Source organism: Dasypus novemcinctus, chromosome 2 (genome assembly GCF_030445035.2).
Source record: "Dasypus novemcinctus isolate mDasNov1 chromosome 2, mDasNov1.1.hap2, whole genome shotgun sequence".
In the NCBI taxonomy this organism is placed as follows: domain Eukaryota; kingdom Metazoa; phylum Chordata; class Mammalia; order Cingulata; family Dasypodidae; genus Dasypus; species Dasypus novemcinctus.
Window position 1 is genome coordinate 41654433 of NC_080674.1, and position 16033 is coordinate 41670465.

The window sequence follows — 16033 nt, forward strand, 5'->3', positions numbered from 1 at the left end:
AGGAAATAAGTCTGGCCCCAGAAGCAACATTGATAAGATTGCCCCTGCTCTTTTAACTTCCCTCCCACTAAATGACCAACATCATATTCAGGCTCTCAGTCTTGGGTCAGTTAATAAACCACCATGTTGTACTTCTGATCTAAAGAAAACCATGACAGTGTCTGCCAAATCAGGATACTTTTCCTCCATCGCAAAGGGCTTCTGTGAACGATGAAGACAAACAGGGCTGCTCTTCTATGTCTTAGCAACATTCTCATCTACAATAATCAGACACCAAATAGCATTTACATTTTGATTTATTATGAGAAGCAATCTTAGAGATTCTAGGGTTGGGAAAAGGCTACTCTTCCCTGACATTCATCTGGTCATTACATATTTATCGAACACTTACTAAGCACCATTAGGCACTGGTAACAGAGTCCAGTTGAGGAGACGGTCAGAGGCAAGTGCCCCCACAGACTGCTTGGTGCTGATGGGGTAAGTATAGGGTGCTTTGGGTGGCCAGAAGAGGGGCTATGTGACCTGGCTTGGTGGGTGGGTGGTGGGGGTCATGGAAGGAAGTGATGGCTGGTATGAGTTACGAGGGAGAAATAGGAATATCCCTAAGTCAACTCCTGTGTGTTGGGGGTGTGTGAAGCAACTCTTGAAGCAACACATGCAGGGGACCATGGATAGGAGAGAGCATAGTGATTTCTAGTAAGAGATGAGACCTCTTAGAGAAGTGGGAAGCAGATGACTGCAAGGGGCAAGGCTTTGTGGTATGTTGGAAATCACAATCACATATTTTAATAACTCTCTAGGCTCAGCTACAATTCTTTGGGAAATCATGGGGGTTTTCCGAGAGACCAAATATCCACGTGAGCCACACCTGAGATTCATGGAAGTGACATCACCGCCATTGGCATAATGCTCATATTTCTTCAAAGGGGCTGCCAATTGGGTTGACAGTCTCATGGCCAGATGTCTGAAGGACAGTAGAAACCTGGGAGAAAGAAAGGAGGGAGGGACAAGGGAGAGAGACAGAGAGTGGCAGGAGATGCCAGCAGGACTGAGAAACAGGGGGTGAGACAAGGACACAAAGAGCCTGGAAGGAGAGAGGAGAGACTTTTAGAATACAACGTTTGTCTCACCAAGTAATATCAAAGGTTAAATTTTTTTTGTCTCATACACAAGAGTGTTATTAGTAAATCCGTGACTTACATTAAGGCTAAGCAGGGGAGAAATATATACAGAGGTGATTTTGGACAACATCCAGGTTTCAGCTGCTCCAAGTCTGGTGCTGTGGCCAGCAGTGGAGTATTAATAAAACCTCAGAGTAGCTATCCGAAAACCTTTGATCTCAGTGACTGTAATAAACTCACCAAAAATGAGAAGAGAAAAGCAGGATTAAAGACCAATAGACTTAGCTTTATAAGGGAAGGGGCTTAGGGAAAAAATTGAGACTGGTATCCACAAGCTACAGGAGAACCTATTGTTACTTATGTTCATGAGTCTTGTGGTGGACTGGTCTCCTTCCTGGTGGAGGAGGAGACTACCAGGGCTTAGGGACCTACAAAATCGGTGCCTGAGAGAGGGGGGCAAGGCTTGTCTCCTAGAGAAGCAGCTCTGTAATCTGGGAAAGGGAGCGGGGCCAGGAAGACATCAGTTGGTCATACAAGCTGTCATTTGAAAGGATACAGAAAATCTAACCCAGAAAGCATGAAAATAAATTTTAATGTGTAGAGGAGGTGGGGGTAGGAGTAGACATGGATAGGAGAAGGTTCTTACCTGGCTACTGTCACTTGAGTTAAAGACCATTTATTCCCTCTCTGCTGTGGTCAAAGAGATGAGAGGGTGAAGGCAAATTTCCTTCTAGGGAAAACAAAGGGCAACTGCATTCAACAAATACAAGAACGGAGCATGGTGGGAAGGAGCCACGTTAAGCCAGCATAGGAAACACGGAAGTTTGAGGATTCCCATCTTTCCATAGGTGGAGACTATTCCACAGGGGGATCATCTTTCTGTAAAAATAACATATTTCTAATATTCAAGAAAGCAGAGTAAGCCACTGGTTTTTTAAAAGGCATAACTACTTAAAGAATATCTATCAAGCACCTACGACGTGGCAGGAATGGCTCCTGCTGTCTCTGCATCAAAAGGTGCTTGCTCACATTCCTCTCATGTCACCCTAGAGGTGATGTGAGTGTCAGTCTTGATGAACCCGGCTGTTGAGAACAGGTGGACCCTTCCTAATCCCAAATTGCCCGACTACCAGTGCAGGCAGCTCCCAACCTTCACAACTGAACCTAGGGTTGAATTTTCTCAATGACCATTTGTCACTTCTTTTCCACGTCGGCTGACGTGCGCTTTCACACTTCTTCCTCAGGCAAGTTGCTGCCTTGCATGGAGCTGCAGAGCCCTGGTTCCAATCCCAGAGTCACCCCTTACTATCTGGGTGACCTTGGAGAAGTTACTCACCCGTAGGAGTGATGAAGTTGGCTGGGGGTAAGAGACTAACATATGAGCTGAAACTTTAAATTCTCTCTCACCTTTCAAACTTGTAGATAATTATGAGCGCCTTGATGCACTGCAGTTCAACTCATTTTCACATTATTTCCACTTGTCTTTTTTTTAATAAAAATCTTCCTCAAAAATGTTCCTGTCTTTTTAATCTGAGACTAATCATTTTGGAATAAAATCATATCCAATTTAATATCAAATCAGTTCAAGACATCTCATTACTTCAACGTACCTAATGCAGCATAATGCAACGTAAAAAAATACTTTCAATTCAACCTTCACTCCAGAAGGGAAATGAATCTATGAGCCATTCACAACAAAGCCATCTATAGCTCTTTTGTAAACACCTTGAGCTTGTAAGCTAACATTTTAGTGTGATGTTGAATACTACACATTTGTAAAAAAAAAAAATTATTCATACATCTCTATTTTTCTTTCCCCTAATAACTACATCATTCCTTTTTTTCTCCTTCTTGTTTGACCTTTTGAAAGTTCTTGGGCTTTATGGTTACTAGGGATGTTGGCTCAAGAATTCACCATCTGGGAAACAAGTTATGTATTGAGAACTCCCCAATGCACAGAAAGTACATATGAGATTTCTAGCACTTAAATACTAACATGTGTTTCACAATTAATTTTAAATTGTCCTACAGTTCCTTCGTGTTAAATTCAGTTCCATTCATGTTCTGGTCGTCACTCCGGGTAAGCCTAGGGTACATGTGACTAAAGACTAATTTCTTCTTTTACAAGTTTCTATTTAAGATCATTCTGTACTTTAAAAATACTGAGGCTTTGCTGAAGCGATGACTGTATTTCCAAATTCAGTAACTTGAAGGATAATTTTGATATATTTCAGAATTTACAGAAAGTGTAGGCTATTTTCAGAGGAAATTAAAAACCTTATTTTAATGGCCAGTATTCATTTATTTAGCATTTATATTTTAAAGCAGGATTCTCACTATTTGATTACTTTTATACTAACTTCTGTGGTAAGTAGACTACAGATTTAATTGAGCAGATAAAAAAAAATACCAATGACATAGCAATATATTCAAACACTAAAATTTTAGCTACTGCCCTACATGGCAGCTTCGTAACCCTTGTAATTCTTATAATAAAATCCCCCAAACTAACCACAACAAAGAAACAGGAGACACTTTTCCTAAGTGCTTAAAACAGAAGGAAAAAACCCACAAACAATAATGCCCAAATCTGTCAGTGTAAGATGTAAGAAAATATATTTATTTTTCATGACAATACTATGGTAAAATTGTTAAATACATGCATGTTTTAAAAACAGACATAAGTAACATGGTTAGCGTTAACAGCCAAGCATACTAGTTTTACATCTATGGTGTCTTATACAGGTTACTTATAGTCTATATTCTTGCTATAGCCATGTTTTCCAAAAGATATGGAAACTAAAGTATGCAATTATACGATGACAAAAAATGTCCAAATTTTCCATTCTAACTGCAAAAAAATCTCCAAACTTTCACAAGGTAGAAAATACCTCCATTGTCATCTCTGTAAGTAAAGTTGTTTTATTCTGTATTAAACTTGGATTTCTGTGGATCAGACTGAATCACACAAATATACTTCACTATTTACTTACAAATATTTAAGAATTTCTTTATAAGATTTTTAGGAATATGGTTTTAGGAACAGCACATCATAGACATTCTGGTTAGAAAAAAATTCTGTAGTGGTAACATTTCAAGAAATTTTAAAAGGAGGTTTTGGATTTGTAATTTTCCCTATTTTCTTTCAGTTACATTTATACACAATTGACCCAACAAAAATTAGTTAACAGTTGCAAGTAACGACAAAAAACTGAAAAAAAATTTTAAACATAGAACAACCCCTTTAAAAAAAAAACATTCTACAAACAACCTTATAAAAGACAAAACTTATATCTGTTCACAGTATGTGTATTTTGTAAACAGTAATTCACTATAACATAATTTCTCAAAGTGAAAAACGGGAATTTCCTAGTGTTATCAGGACCTCTGACTTACGGCAAGCTAATGGGAAAGAAGAAAAGAGACATTCTTACTAGGAAAGTTAATTTAATTTTGTACATGGTATATACCTTTAAAAATGTACTACTGCAAATTAGGATGTCTTTCTAGCCAGGCCTATCATGTTCAAGCAATTCTTAATTGAAATGTATGTAAGAAAAAAAGCCCTGTTACTTTTTGAGAAAAAGCAAACAGGATAACACAATACCTACCTCTCCACAAAAATGAACTATACGTATAGAGTTTCTTTTTGTGTGTTGCCTTCAACGAAATAGTTCTCAATGATACATTTGTTCCTAAACATTATGCTAGAATGAAAACATTAAATAGGAGAACCCACTATATTATGATGCATTAAAAATAATCATTATACTTTGGAAATAAGGAGGCAAGGTATTTAGAATCAAACTGGGAAAATAATATTTGAAAAAATAACTTTATAAAAACCACCAATGTTCTTTTCTATGATCAATTGCAAAAATACTAACATTAAACCTCACAGTTAACTTGTCCATGTTTTAATGGAAATTTTAACACCATCCAGAAATCTTGATCTTTTATAATCAAAAGATACTAAAGAATAATACTAAGTTCAGAAATTGAAAGCTACTCATTTAAAAAGAAATAATTCTAAAGGGAAGTGCATTTTTAATAAAGAAATCCAATAAATTTCAGTGAATACTCCATCCAGGTGTACAAAGTATTTTAAAAGGCTTAGGAAGCAGCATGAGGTCTGTGTTGTTAATTTTTTTTTTTTTTTTAAAGTTATGACTGGTTATGGTAACGGCAATCTTAAAAGATAAGTAAATGTAATAAATATCAGTTTCCTTATCAATTCAACATTAATTTTTTCCCTTCAGTCACATGTCTTAGTTTTAGGCAAATGAGTTAAAATAAAAAGTAAAGAAAATTACTACTGCTTTATATTTGAGACCAAATCAAACTCTCTGAAACTTTAACATATATAGTAAATATATATCAATTGAGTGCTGTTCTTAGCCCTCTACACCCGCATCTAAAATAGTTTGTACTATAATTAGCATGAATATGATCAAGACAAAGGCACTAATGGAAAGGGAGTCAAAATCTAACCACCCTACTGAATAAGAAGTTTATTAACAGTCCTAATATATAATCCATGGAGGTATAAAGAAACCAAATTCAAACCAAGCAATCCTTAATGATACTCTAAGGCTATGCCTAAAAGATGTATTTCTGGTAAGTTTGCCACAAATAATTTTCTTCTGTCAAGAAATTTCCTTCTGGACATAAAAGATAAGACAGGCATGAGATCATGAAACTTTGTCAGAACAAGAAATACGAGTTTAAAATAAATGCTTTAAGGAAATATTTTATCAAGAGAACAAGTTCTTCTGTTAATCAATTTAACCCAAACATCCAATGTATTGTTTGCTTGCCAAAACACAAGCTGGTTGTTACAAACATGTCCCAAGTTGTTTCCCCATCAAATAAAAAGAAACTGGGGACACTTAAAATGAGAGAATATTAAGGTATCTAGTGATGTTTATGAATGAGTCTTTCCTAAGTTTTTATTGAAAGTTTGGAACCACTTCAATAGATCTGAATCTTTGAACCAGGTGTCTCAGGCTTACACAAGCTAGATCTTGATATATACCACCCTTCAGGAAAACCCTGTTGAACCTGCACCCTCAGAGATGGGACTCTGTCAATAAAAAATAATTAACTGAACTTCCATAATGTGCACAGTCTTTGGAACTAAGATCATACATTTGCCCTTGAGTGATGCTCAATTTTACACTTTCAACGTTTCATCAGATTATGTGCCTGAGTGGTACATGAACTTGAGATAACATTTTCTGAATATTTACAACATGTTTTAATTTCAAAATATCATAAAATTGATTTCAAAAATTTTTGGAAGAAAATGTTCCCTAGTTTCCTTTGCTAACACATCTAATTATTCAAATCCAGAGAGGACTATAATGTTCTTTAAATATGGATAGTATGAAAAACATTAAAAAATTACAGGACTAATGTCCAAGAAGAATACAAAAAGAATAAAGCACGCAGTTTCAAGAATGTGACTTCTTGCCAAAGTTTCTGAAAGTGCAATAATACTAGCTATTCTAAATGCAATCCTTCAGATCCATGAACCATGAAAGTAATGCTGGTACGGCAAATGAGGCTGATATTTCCTCCCTTAAAATTTTCAATGAATGGCTGCTTCTGTTTCTAAGCTGCAGGAACAAAGCACCTCTATCACTTAAGCACATAAACATACGAGTTAACAATCCAGATATTCTGGGCTACCCACTCAATTCAGGATTCTATACAAATTCAATAAATGGAGATGATTGAATTTGTATGTGGGCACAAATCCATGCAATACATAATGTACACAGTCATTTAATGTCAAAAACCTAGGTAAGTCTTCTCAGAATATTGTTATACTAAATATTGATGGCCACTCACAAAAGAAATGCAGTTGCAATGACCACCAGAATATCCATTCCTCACAAAGGAAGCTTGGTTTGAAATTTGGCTGAAATACGTCCGAGATGTGAAAGTGTGTCCTACGTATCCATTCAACAGACATTGTGGAAACATGATTCTAATTTAGACCTTTAGAGTCTTCTAACCAATGTCCGGCTTTAGTTGAGCAAAGCGGGGCCTTTTCAATTATTTTCCCAGTGAGGGAGGGCTGGAGAGAACACTGGTAGCCTCCATGTGCCCTTCCTCAGGGGAGGAGTAGCTGATGTGATTGGACGTAGCATGGCCAGTACTAGCCCACCTTCCCCAGGCAGCAGGGCCCGTGCCCGGAGGAGCAGCACACACGGCCAGTGTCACCAGTGCCACAAACCACCAGATAGGAGAGAAAAGGTTTTCCTCCCGCCCTCCTCTCTGGGTGGAGGGCACAGGTGGGGTGGGGTGGGTAAGTAATAATCCTGGATGTGCAAGGTGGGCCTGGCTGTGTTCAATTCTCTGGGGAAAGAGGAAGAAACCTGCTTTGCCCAATGGCCTAAGCCTTATTCTTCCAAACACAGGGAGTTCTAAGAAGCTTGCCCAGATGAGCAGGGCATGACTGCTCCTCATTAGTGATCCTTGTGTGTGTGTTGGAACCCTAGAGGCAGGGGAGCGGTGGGTGGCTCGGAACCTTTTTCATCCAGGAAAAGGAGTGAAGCCCTTGAGAGCCCCCGGAGGTTTCCGCCATTTGCCAAAAAAACAAGTATTATACCTTTAGGTTAGAGGGGGCACTGGGTTCAGTCGGCCCCAGCTAAAATGTACATATACGGATGAGGAAGACGAACTATCCCTTCTGGCCTTCTCCCATCATCTCAGTTTAGTTTGGATCAGGGGTTCTTAACAAGGGGCCAATAAGCTTGATTTTAAATAAAACAACAACAACATATTATTCTTGTGGGGAAGTGTTAGTGCGGGTGTGATATATTTATCTGATAATATACAGTATAGTGTGGACTTAGTAAGGGGTCCGTGGTTTTCACCTGACTGGCAAAGGGGTCCATGGAACCAAAAAGGTTAAGAACCCCCTGGTTTAGATTGAGTAAACTTTTATCTTGACACTCTTTTTCTGGAGAGATGAAGCATGGGATTGGTAAGTTTCTATGGGGGACTGGAGGCTTGAGTTGAGGGCCAGGAGGAATAGGTAATGACAAAATTTGACAGGAGAGAAAGGATCCTCAGATACCGCAGGGAAGGCAGCCCCAGGTCTAGGTGTTTGGAATGAGCACTAAGGGAAGGAGGCAAAGAGGGTACAAGGAAGACAAGAGAAAAACTGTTTAGGGATGGCTCTCATTTGATATATTTCATTGGTGAAAACTTCTAAGAGCTGTTTTGTAGTTTTAAATGTATTATGTTTACATAATTAATTGTATTTCATTCCACATATCCATAAATCATGAAACCCAGGAATTCTGCTAAATCCTAGCACTTAAAATCAGGATTCATAAATAGAGTACCCAAATAGATTTTGTCACTTTGTCATTATGTGGCTGCTTTTCTACATGGTTTTTTAAAGATACATCATGAGCTAGAAAGAAAATAACTGAACCATCACTTGCAAATACACTACCAAACATTACATTAGATGATACAAAAAAGAACACACATCTTATTCAGATATCTGAAATCTTCAAGTACTCTTGCCTTAAGTATCAAAAGAGGAAACACATAGGCAACCTGAGGGCAGGGGAACTGCATGACACTTTCTAGGTTTTCATTATGCTTTTCCAAGAAACACATTACTTATACTAGACATTACTTCTGAAAAACAAGGATGGGGAGAGGCTGCTGTGCGGAGAGCACACAACTCTGTAGAGTTGATAAAGCAACAGCTGTGCCTGGGATGCAGGGATGCCCGTGAATTCAAATCGGCTTTATGACATTTAATATAAAAGAGCCCTTGAATAATTATTTCCCTAAGAAGCATTATAGCTGAGAACTTGATCAGCTGGCACTCACGATCATTAAGACGGGACGAACTGCTAAGACACACAATCAGGAGGGACACATGCCACCAAGTTTCAAAGGGCCGCACTGCCTGGGTGACTGAGGCCCAAAGGCTCAGTCTTCTCTTGAGGGACTGAAACCAATCAGAAATACATGGATCGCTAATGCCGCTAGATATTGCTTAGTAGTCTCAAACGGTAATTGGCGGAATCAGAGGCTCCTGAATGATATTGAAGAGTGTATACACTTTGCTCATATAGTTGTAAAACTGACACTGTCACAAAATAAAATGGACTTTTGTTTTTTTCAAACTTAAATCTACAGTCTTAGAAATTTAAATTTTAAATATCAGGGGAAACCAACTGCAAGAAGAGAGGCCACAGCATAAAAGCTAAAAAATAATGGCAAGGTTTAAAAAACCTACCAAAGCAGGATTTAGAGCTAGGCTGTCAGTGCCACACTTGTTTTCCAAGTTTGTACCCCTGAGTCAACTCTTTGATAACCATATACAGTAGGCACAGAAATCAGCATACTTTCTCAAACAAAACACTAAATAGTTGTTGTTACATTAAAACTTAAATTGATTTTTGCAAATGCTGTGGATAGAGAAGTATGATCCTAAATGTTTTAAAATCTGTGCTTAATTTTCATCTAGAACGGAGGAAAAGGCTGGCAAACAAACATTAGCTGTCAATCTGATGTTTTTCTCCCTGGCCTGCAAATCTGAGCAGAATTCAACAAAGTATACATGTGAGAAAACCATTAGACACAGAAGAGAAAACAGTCGCTGTGGGAATTGCTTTGCCTGAACTAGACAGTATTAGTCCTGAAATGCTTCTTCTTATAGGTAGAGTGCGTGAGGATTCTTTGGCTCAAATCACAAATCACTCCAAATCTTGAGTCTTGTGGACTAAATTTCTGCATTTCCCTCCTCTGGCTTTTCGACCAGATTAAAACCACAGTAACACTTTTATTGTAACTTGCATGTCCTGAAGTTCACCTCACCAACGGTACTTCACAGGATCCCTCCAAAGATGCCCAGTGCTGACCCAGAAACACTAGCAAGAAGAGCTCATTGAGATGGCAGGTGGGCACGCCGGGGCGACAGTGCTAATCGTTGGGTTTGTTCTGAAAAAGGTTTGTAAAGGACCACCCTCCTCCAGTAGATTTAGGAGAGTCTTCGTCTTTAGGAGGAATCAAAAATTGCCGGGAATTAATGGAGCATGGACTTCCAAAAGAGACAATTTCACTGTTGCTGTCTGTGGATCTAGGAGAGTCTGGAGATACTAAATTCCAAGTATTTACGTTTGCCTGAGGTCTGTAACCTGCAGTTTTATCGAAGTCATCTTCTGCAGTGATATCTTCTACAGTAGGAGGAATAGAGAGGTGCATTTGTGGCTTATAGCCTGCCCCCCCGACAGAGTCATTTTCCTGGTCGTCCTCTGGTTTTGCTTGAGGCTGATACATTGACTGAATATCAATATAAATGACTTGAGAAGTTCCTCCAGCTTCATCCACTACTGGATTGGTTATTTCTTCCTCAATGATTGGTGGGCAATAGGACACAACCACATGGTTTTCCGGCTCAGCATCGGAGCTCTCTTCTGGACACTCTGCTACTGGGGAGATTATCTCTGTATCTTCTATTTTAGGAACTGCTGATTGAGTTTCCAGAACCTCAACACTGTTTGGGGTGCAAGGATTCATTTCCAGTGTTTTAAGAGTTCTGTTTCCCTAGAAATAAATTAAAAGGCACTGATTAAGGATGGCATTAACAGCTGTTGCAGTGTTCCCTCTACAAAAAGGGACGTTATCTTCTTTCACACCTCTACTATTCTGTAGTGCATATTAACACAGTCATTTTTTTTCCCATAACAATATTTCCCCTCCTATTAACAGTACTGGAGGCGGCGGACTTGGCCCAGTGGTTAGGGCATCCATCTACCACATGGGAGGTCTGCGGTTCAAACCCCGGGCCTCCTTGACCCGTGTGGAGCTGGCCCATGCGCAGTGCTGATGCGCGCAAGGAGTGCCGTGCCACGCAGGGGTGTCCCCCGCGTAGGGGAGCCCCACGTGCAAGGAGTGCGCCCCATAAGGAGAGCCGCCCAGCGCGCAAGAAAGTGCAGCCTGCCCAGGAATGGTGTCGCACACACGGAGAGCTGACACAACAAGATGACACAACGAAAAGAAACACAGATTCCGGTGCTGCTGACAACAATAGAAGTGGACAAAGAAGAAGACTCAGCAAAAAGACACAGAGAACAGACAACCAGGGTGGGGGGGGGGGAAGGGGAGAGAAATAATAAATAAATAAATAAATAAATAAATAAATAAATAAATAAATAAATCTTTAAAAAAAAAAAACAGTACTGGAAAAAAGGGAGCATGGTATAAACAATTTAGAATGAATAGTTTAATAAATTCAGCAGAGGTAAAAGCACTGTTATCTTCTCAATATATTTTACTTAGGATGGCATTTACACACTAAAAACTTTTCCCAAAAGACTAGAAAACACAAAGCCAGTACTTCAAAGATAAGTGTTAAGAAAATAAAGGATTACCTCACAGACACTCTTCTGAAACTGTAATGCTTTACAATTTTCTGGATTTGGAATATCAGGGTAGAAGGTTTCTTTAATCCTTTAAATAAAGAATGTTTAAGTTCAATAATTATAAGATTATCAATTAGATAATAAATAACAAGAAATCAACAGGCTTATTTTGATTTTTCATGTGAATATTTTAGGTAACAAACATCTGAGATAAAAATGGAAGATCTTCAGTGTATGATCATTCAGTAGAGATTTCTATATAATGAACTGGGAGAATTCAATTTGAAAACTATAAACAGTACCTCTATTTCTAAAACTGTAATATCCTATGAATCTCATTGACTATGGAAAGCAATGAGTTGAATGTTGGATTTAAATGACAATTGTGCTATCAAGTCAAAAGTAAAATAAAGGTATTGCTCTTACAACCAAAATTTTCATCCTGCCAGCTGTATTAAGCGTGACTGATTGTTTAATTAGGGAACATAGTTGCACTATGCCGTTCTCTACAGCATATGATAGGACCGAGACTATTAGCAAGGAGTCACTGTGGTGTTACATGACTGCTTCACCCACAGGATTAAAGAAAATGAGTAATAAAGGCGATAACCACCTGTCACAAGTACTACACAAAGTACTATAAAGAAAGCCTATTAATCTTGAGCACAAACTAAATGCAATAAAGAACGAGGTTTTCTCAGTGTCATATTTTTGTATTTATAGCTTTCTCCAGGAGATCAAGCTTTTTCCAATATCAGGGCCTTCACAGAAGCTACTATTATCTGAAATTTCTACAGGAAAAATAACTTTGTTCGTGCGAGTCTGAAAGGCTCTAACTCCTAAACTCCTTCCCTTTTTTGTCTGTTTCTGGTACTGAAATCGATGTTTTGAAGACTATGATTTTGGTACTAAGAAGATGGTTATCAAAATAGTCCATTTTACATGTCCAAAACTTATTACTATCTTGGTTTATAAACCAGGATTGCTAGAATACATTCTCTTTTTATAATGAATGATGGTTTTTTTTTTTTAACTAGACAAGATATATGTTAACACAATAATCATGCATTAAATACGGGATTCCCATATACCACCCACCACCAACACTTTGCACTGGTGTTGGAACATCTGTTACAACTGATAAGACCAGCGCCTGCTGGTTGACCAGCTGACCACAGCCCTCTCTAGCTGGCATGGTCACACTCAGAATGGAGCCCCTGCTGACCTCAACTCACCTACTCACTTTCTTGCTTCATCCAGCCACATAGTCCTTTTTCACTTTCTCCAGGAGATCAAGCTTTTTCCAATATCATGCCTTCACAGAACCTATTCCCTCTGCTTGGAACATTTTTTTCCCCGTCTTCCCACCTTCAAGACTCTACTCTAATGTTACTCTTATGCCACAGTCACGGATACTGGTCCCCTCTGCCCTGCTCAGGGTGCCCAGTCCCCTTCCTCCCTGGCTCACCCACACTTTGCAGGCATATGCTTACTGGGTGATTATGGCCTCAATGACTTTATAAGGACCAGGCTCATTTTATTCACCATGATTTCCCCATTCACTCATATCTGCTGAATAAATGAGTAAATGACCAGATTTTCTAAGCAGGTCACTAGGACAAATGAGATCCTAATCATTAAATAAGATTTAATCTCACAAACAGCTAATGCTGTATTAATGCCTGTAAATATTTTTTTCTGTAGAAATGGTATTACTTTAAATTATCACTAAAAATACTAGGGGAAAATTTTACTCTATTCATTTTTAAACCTTTATATATTTTGTCATGTCTTTTGCCTAACATTAAATTCAACGTTAGGTATGAGTAGGACAAATATTTTTTAATTAACCAGTTACAACCAAAAGGATACATGTATTTGTCAACACACAAACTCAATAATCATGACCTTAAGAACAAAGTAGCAAGAAAAAATGCAGGTACCATTACCATTCTCGTTTCCGATAGCAAAGGATACTAGTCACCACTCCAACAATGACAGCCACGGCCACTGGGATGAGAATGGCAATGATTAATCCCACCGCTGAAAAGAGAAAGGTGCAAGTATTAAAACCATCATTTTTAGTAAGAAGCATAGAATCATAATGCTTATTATTAGAAGATATTTAGGTCGGTAGGTTAAATATATAAAAATAAGGCTTCTAACTGCTCCAGGGACACTAAAAAACATTAAAATGAAATCTTAAAGTACTGTAATAATCTTCATACTAACACATCCTCGAGAGCAGGGTTTCTCAATCTGGGCGCTACTGACATTTTAGGCCAGATAATTCTCATTGTGGAGCACTGCCCTGGGCCTTGCAGGATGTTTAACAGCATCTCCAGCTTCTCCTCCAGACATTGCCAAAATCATGCCCAGATGAGAACCACTGCTTTGGAGAACCAGATCCTCCTGCTCTTTAAGAGCAGTGCCTGAACTCTAGCTCGGGGGCACAGGAAAAGGCTGTAATCAAATTTAAGTTCTTTGCTGTTGAAAGACAGTCAGAGCCACCACTCTTCTTGCCTCAACTTTCTGTCTCATGTATCACAGAAGACTTGAGACAAAAAATTTAAAACTGGTTAGCCGTTATATAAATTCAGCAATCTAGAGCCTAAGACTTCAGAGGTATCCTTGAAAAATGAATTTGTCAGGTACTGATTAGGAAATATGAAGAAATATTTCAAATAAGTGACAAGAATAAACACGAAGTATTCTCATGGCTTTTTTAACACTGCTCCCAGCACGATAAAATGCAACAAAACCTGAAATTTAAATAAAAACACCACCGGGTTCCTATATAGACCCAAGTGGTGAGAAACGCTGCGTTTAAGTATGGAAAGCGACTCCACAGGAGAATTTAACTCACAGTTTTCCTTTGTCACCACGAACATGCTCTTCTCTGGGCCCACCCCGCCATCCGTGTAGGCCCGCAGCACCAGATGGTAGCTGGTTTTACCCTGAAGATCAGCGATTCTCAGGGTCTTCTGCGATAAGTCAGTGATATTCTTGACCTTGATGTCGGAGCGACCTATTTTTCAAGTGAAGAGGACGATGATTACTGATCTCTAGGACGCTTTAAACACATACCTCCTCACACCTGCCAGACCCACAGCCCCTCTGAGGTGAGCCTGGCTGCCGGCCACCCCCGGCGCCAAGGACTCTGCAGCCAGCCAGGGACGAGGCCAAACTCTGCCTCTGCCAGTTCCTAGCTAAGTGACCGGGACCCATTGTTTAAACAGCTGTGAACTTCAGCTCCTTTAACCAGGAACCAGAACCGTACCACCTTCCTCACAGGACTGCGCGAGGACTCGGTACGCATTTTCTAGAACGACAGCTGGTATACGGTGGGCTAGCGATAAAAGTCACTTCTCTCTCCTTTCCTAAGGGCATGAGACCCACGACCACTGAAGCCCTGGGGGCAGGGGACACTGTCACTCAGGCTGATCCCGCCTGTGAGTCAGAACAAGAGACTTCAGGGAGCAAGAGCACAAATCCACAGAGATGACTTCCAACCACGTAAGAAAATACTCAGGGCCAGGTGAGCTCTCGCCTGACAGACTGGTGAGGCAGCTTTCGGGTTACTTCAAAAGGAAATGTGAAGAGTTTTAAAAACTAGTCTTTTTAAAAACGATAACCAAAATAATGCAAGATGAGAGTTTAAAAAATTAAGTACTACTGAATGGCTATTAACAAAAAGTAGCCACCTTCCAGGCCCTGGGGAACCCCTCTGAAACCCTTTTATCAGTTTCTTTGGGTATTTGCCTCTGTATTTCAAAATAACAAGCTTTAGTTGTTAGTTCTTGCTTTTTCCATTGTAGACATTATCTACTCAGGTCTATTAGGGTGGATGAAGATGGAGAGCTCTTACACTATCACTCTCCTCTCCCCCACATCACTCAAATAGGAAAACCAAAACACTCGCTTAAATGGACATTCAGTGTTTACCTGAATGTGGTCATAGAAATATGAATCACTGCAAAGACCAACTGTTTGGAATGATGTTTCCTTTCTTGAATAAAGCTGTTTTCCCTGGGGTTAGTGATTGCCTTTTTTTCCCCTTTCATTTGCTTGATTTTCTATATAATCTCAATTCTTACCACATCCTCCAGTGAATATTCAACACATCTTCCCACATGGTTGAACACAACAAAATCCCAGGGCGGTGCTGCCCATAACCTCACTCCCGCTGCCCGCCAGCACACTTCCCCTCACAGGCTTCCCCCCTCCGCCCACCTTCGAGGCTGCTGCCACCAGAACGCCCACCCCACTCTCGTGCGCAGCTCCTCGGCCTGGCCTCACTGCTTTCCTCATTTTGACGCACTCCTCCAGAAGCTTCCTGAGCGAGGATGTCTGGGGGAAGTAAATGTTTACAAGCCTACTTCTCTAGAACGTCTTCATTCTCCCCTCAAATTGGCTGAGTGACTGGCAGAGCACAGAATTTTAGATTAAAAATAATTTCTACTCGGTATCATAAAGCCATTGCTCCGATATTGTCTAGTATCCAGTGTGTTG

At 39.5% G+C, this 16033-nt stretch overlaps 1 protein-coding gene across 9 annotated transcripts in view; it reads right to left on the bottom strand.

The window, feature by feature from the left end:
• Positions 1-3720: 3720 nt before the first annotated feature.
• The window catches only part of LIFR (LIF receptor subunit alpha), a 120504-nt gene continuing 108191 nt past the window's right edge, over positions 3721-16033 (bottom strand). For all 9 annotated transcript variants that reach the window (XM_058308056.2, XM_058308073.2, XM_058308062.2 and 6 more), the window contains 4 exons: positions 14388-14549; positions 13471-13564; positions 11531-11609; positions 3721-10703 (listed from right to left, as the gene is read on the bottom strand). In XM_058308056.2, coding sequence (XP_058164039.1) covers positions 10080-10703; positions 11531-11609; positions 13471-13564; positions 14388-14549 — 959 coding nt within the window. In that variant the 3' untranslated portion in view covers positions 3721-10079. The remainder of the gene's footprint in view (positions 10704-11530; positions 11610-13470; positions 13565-14387; positions 14550-16033) is intronic.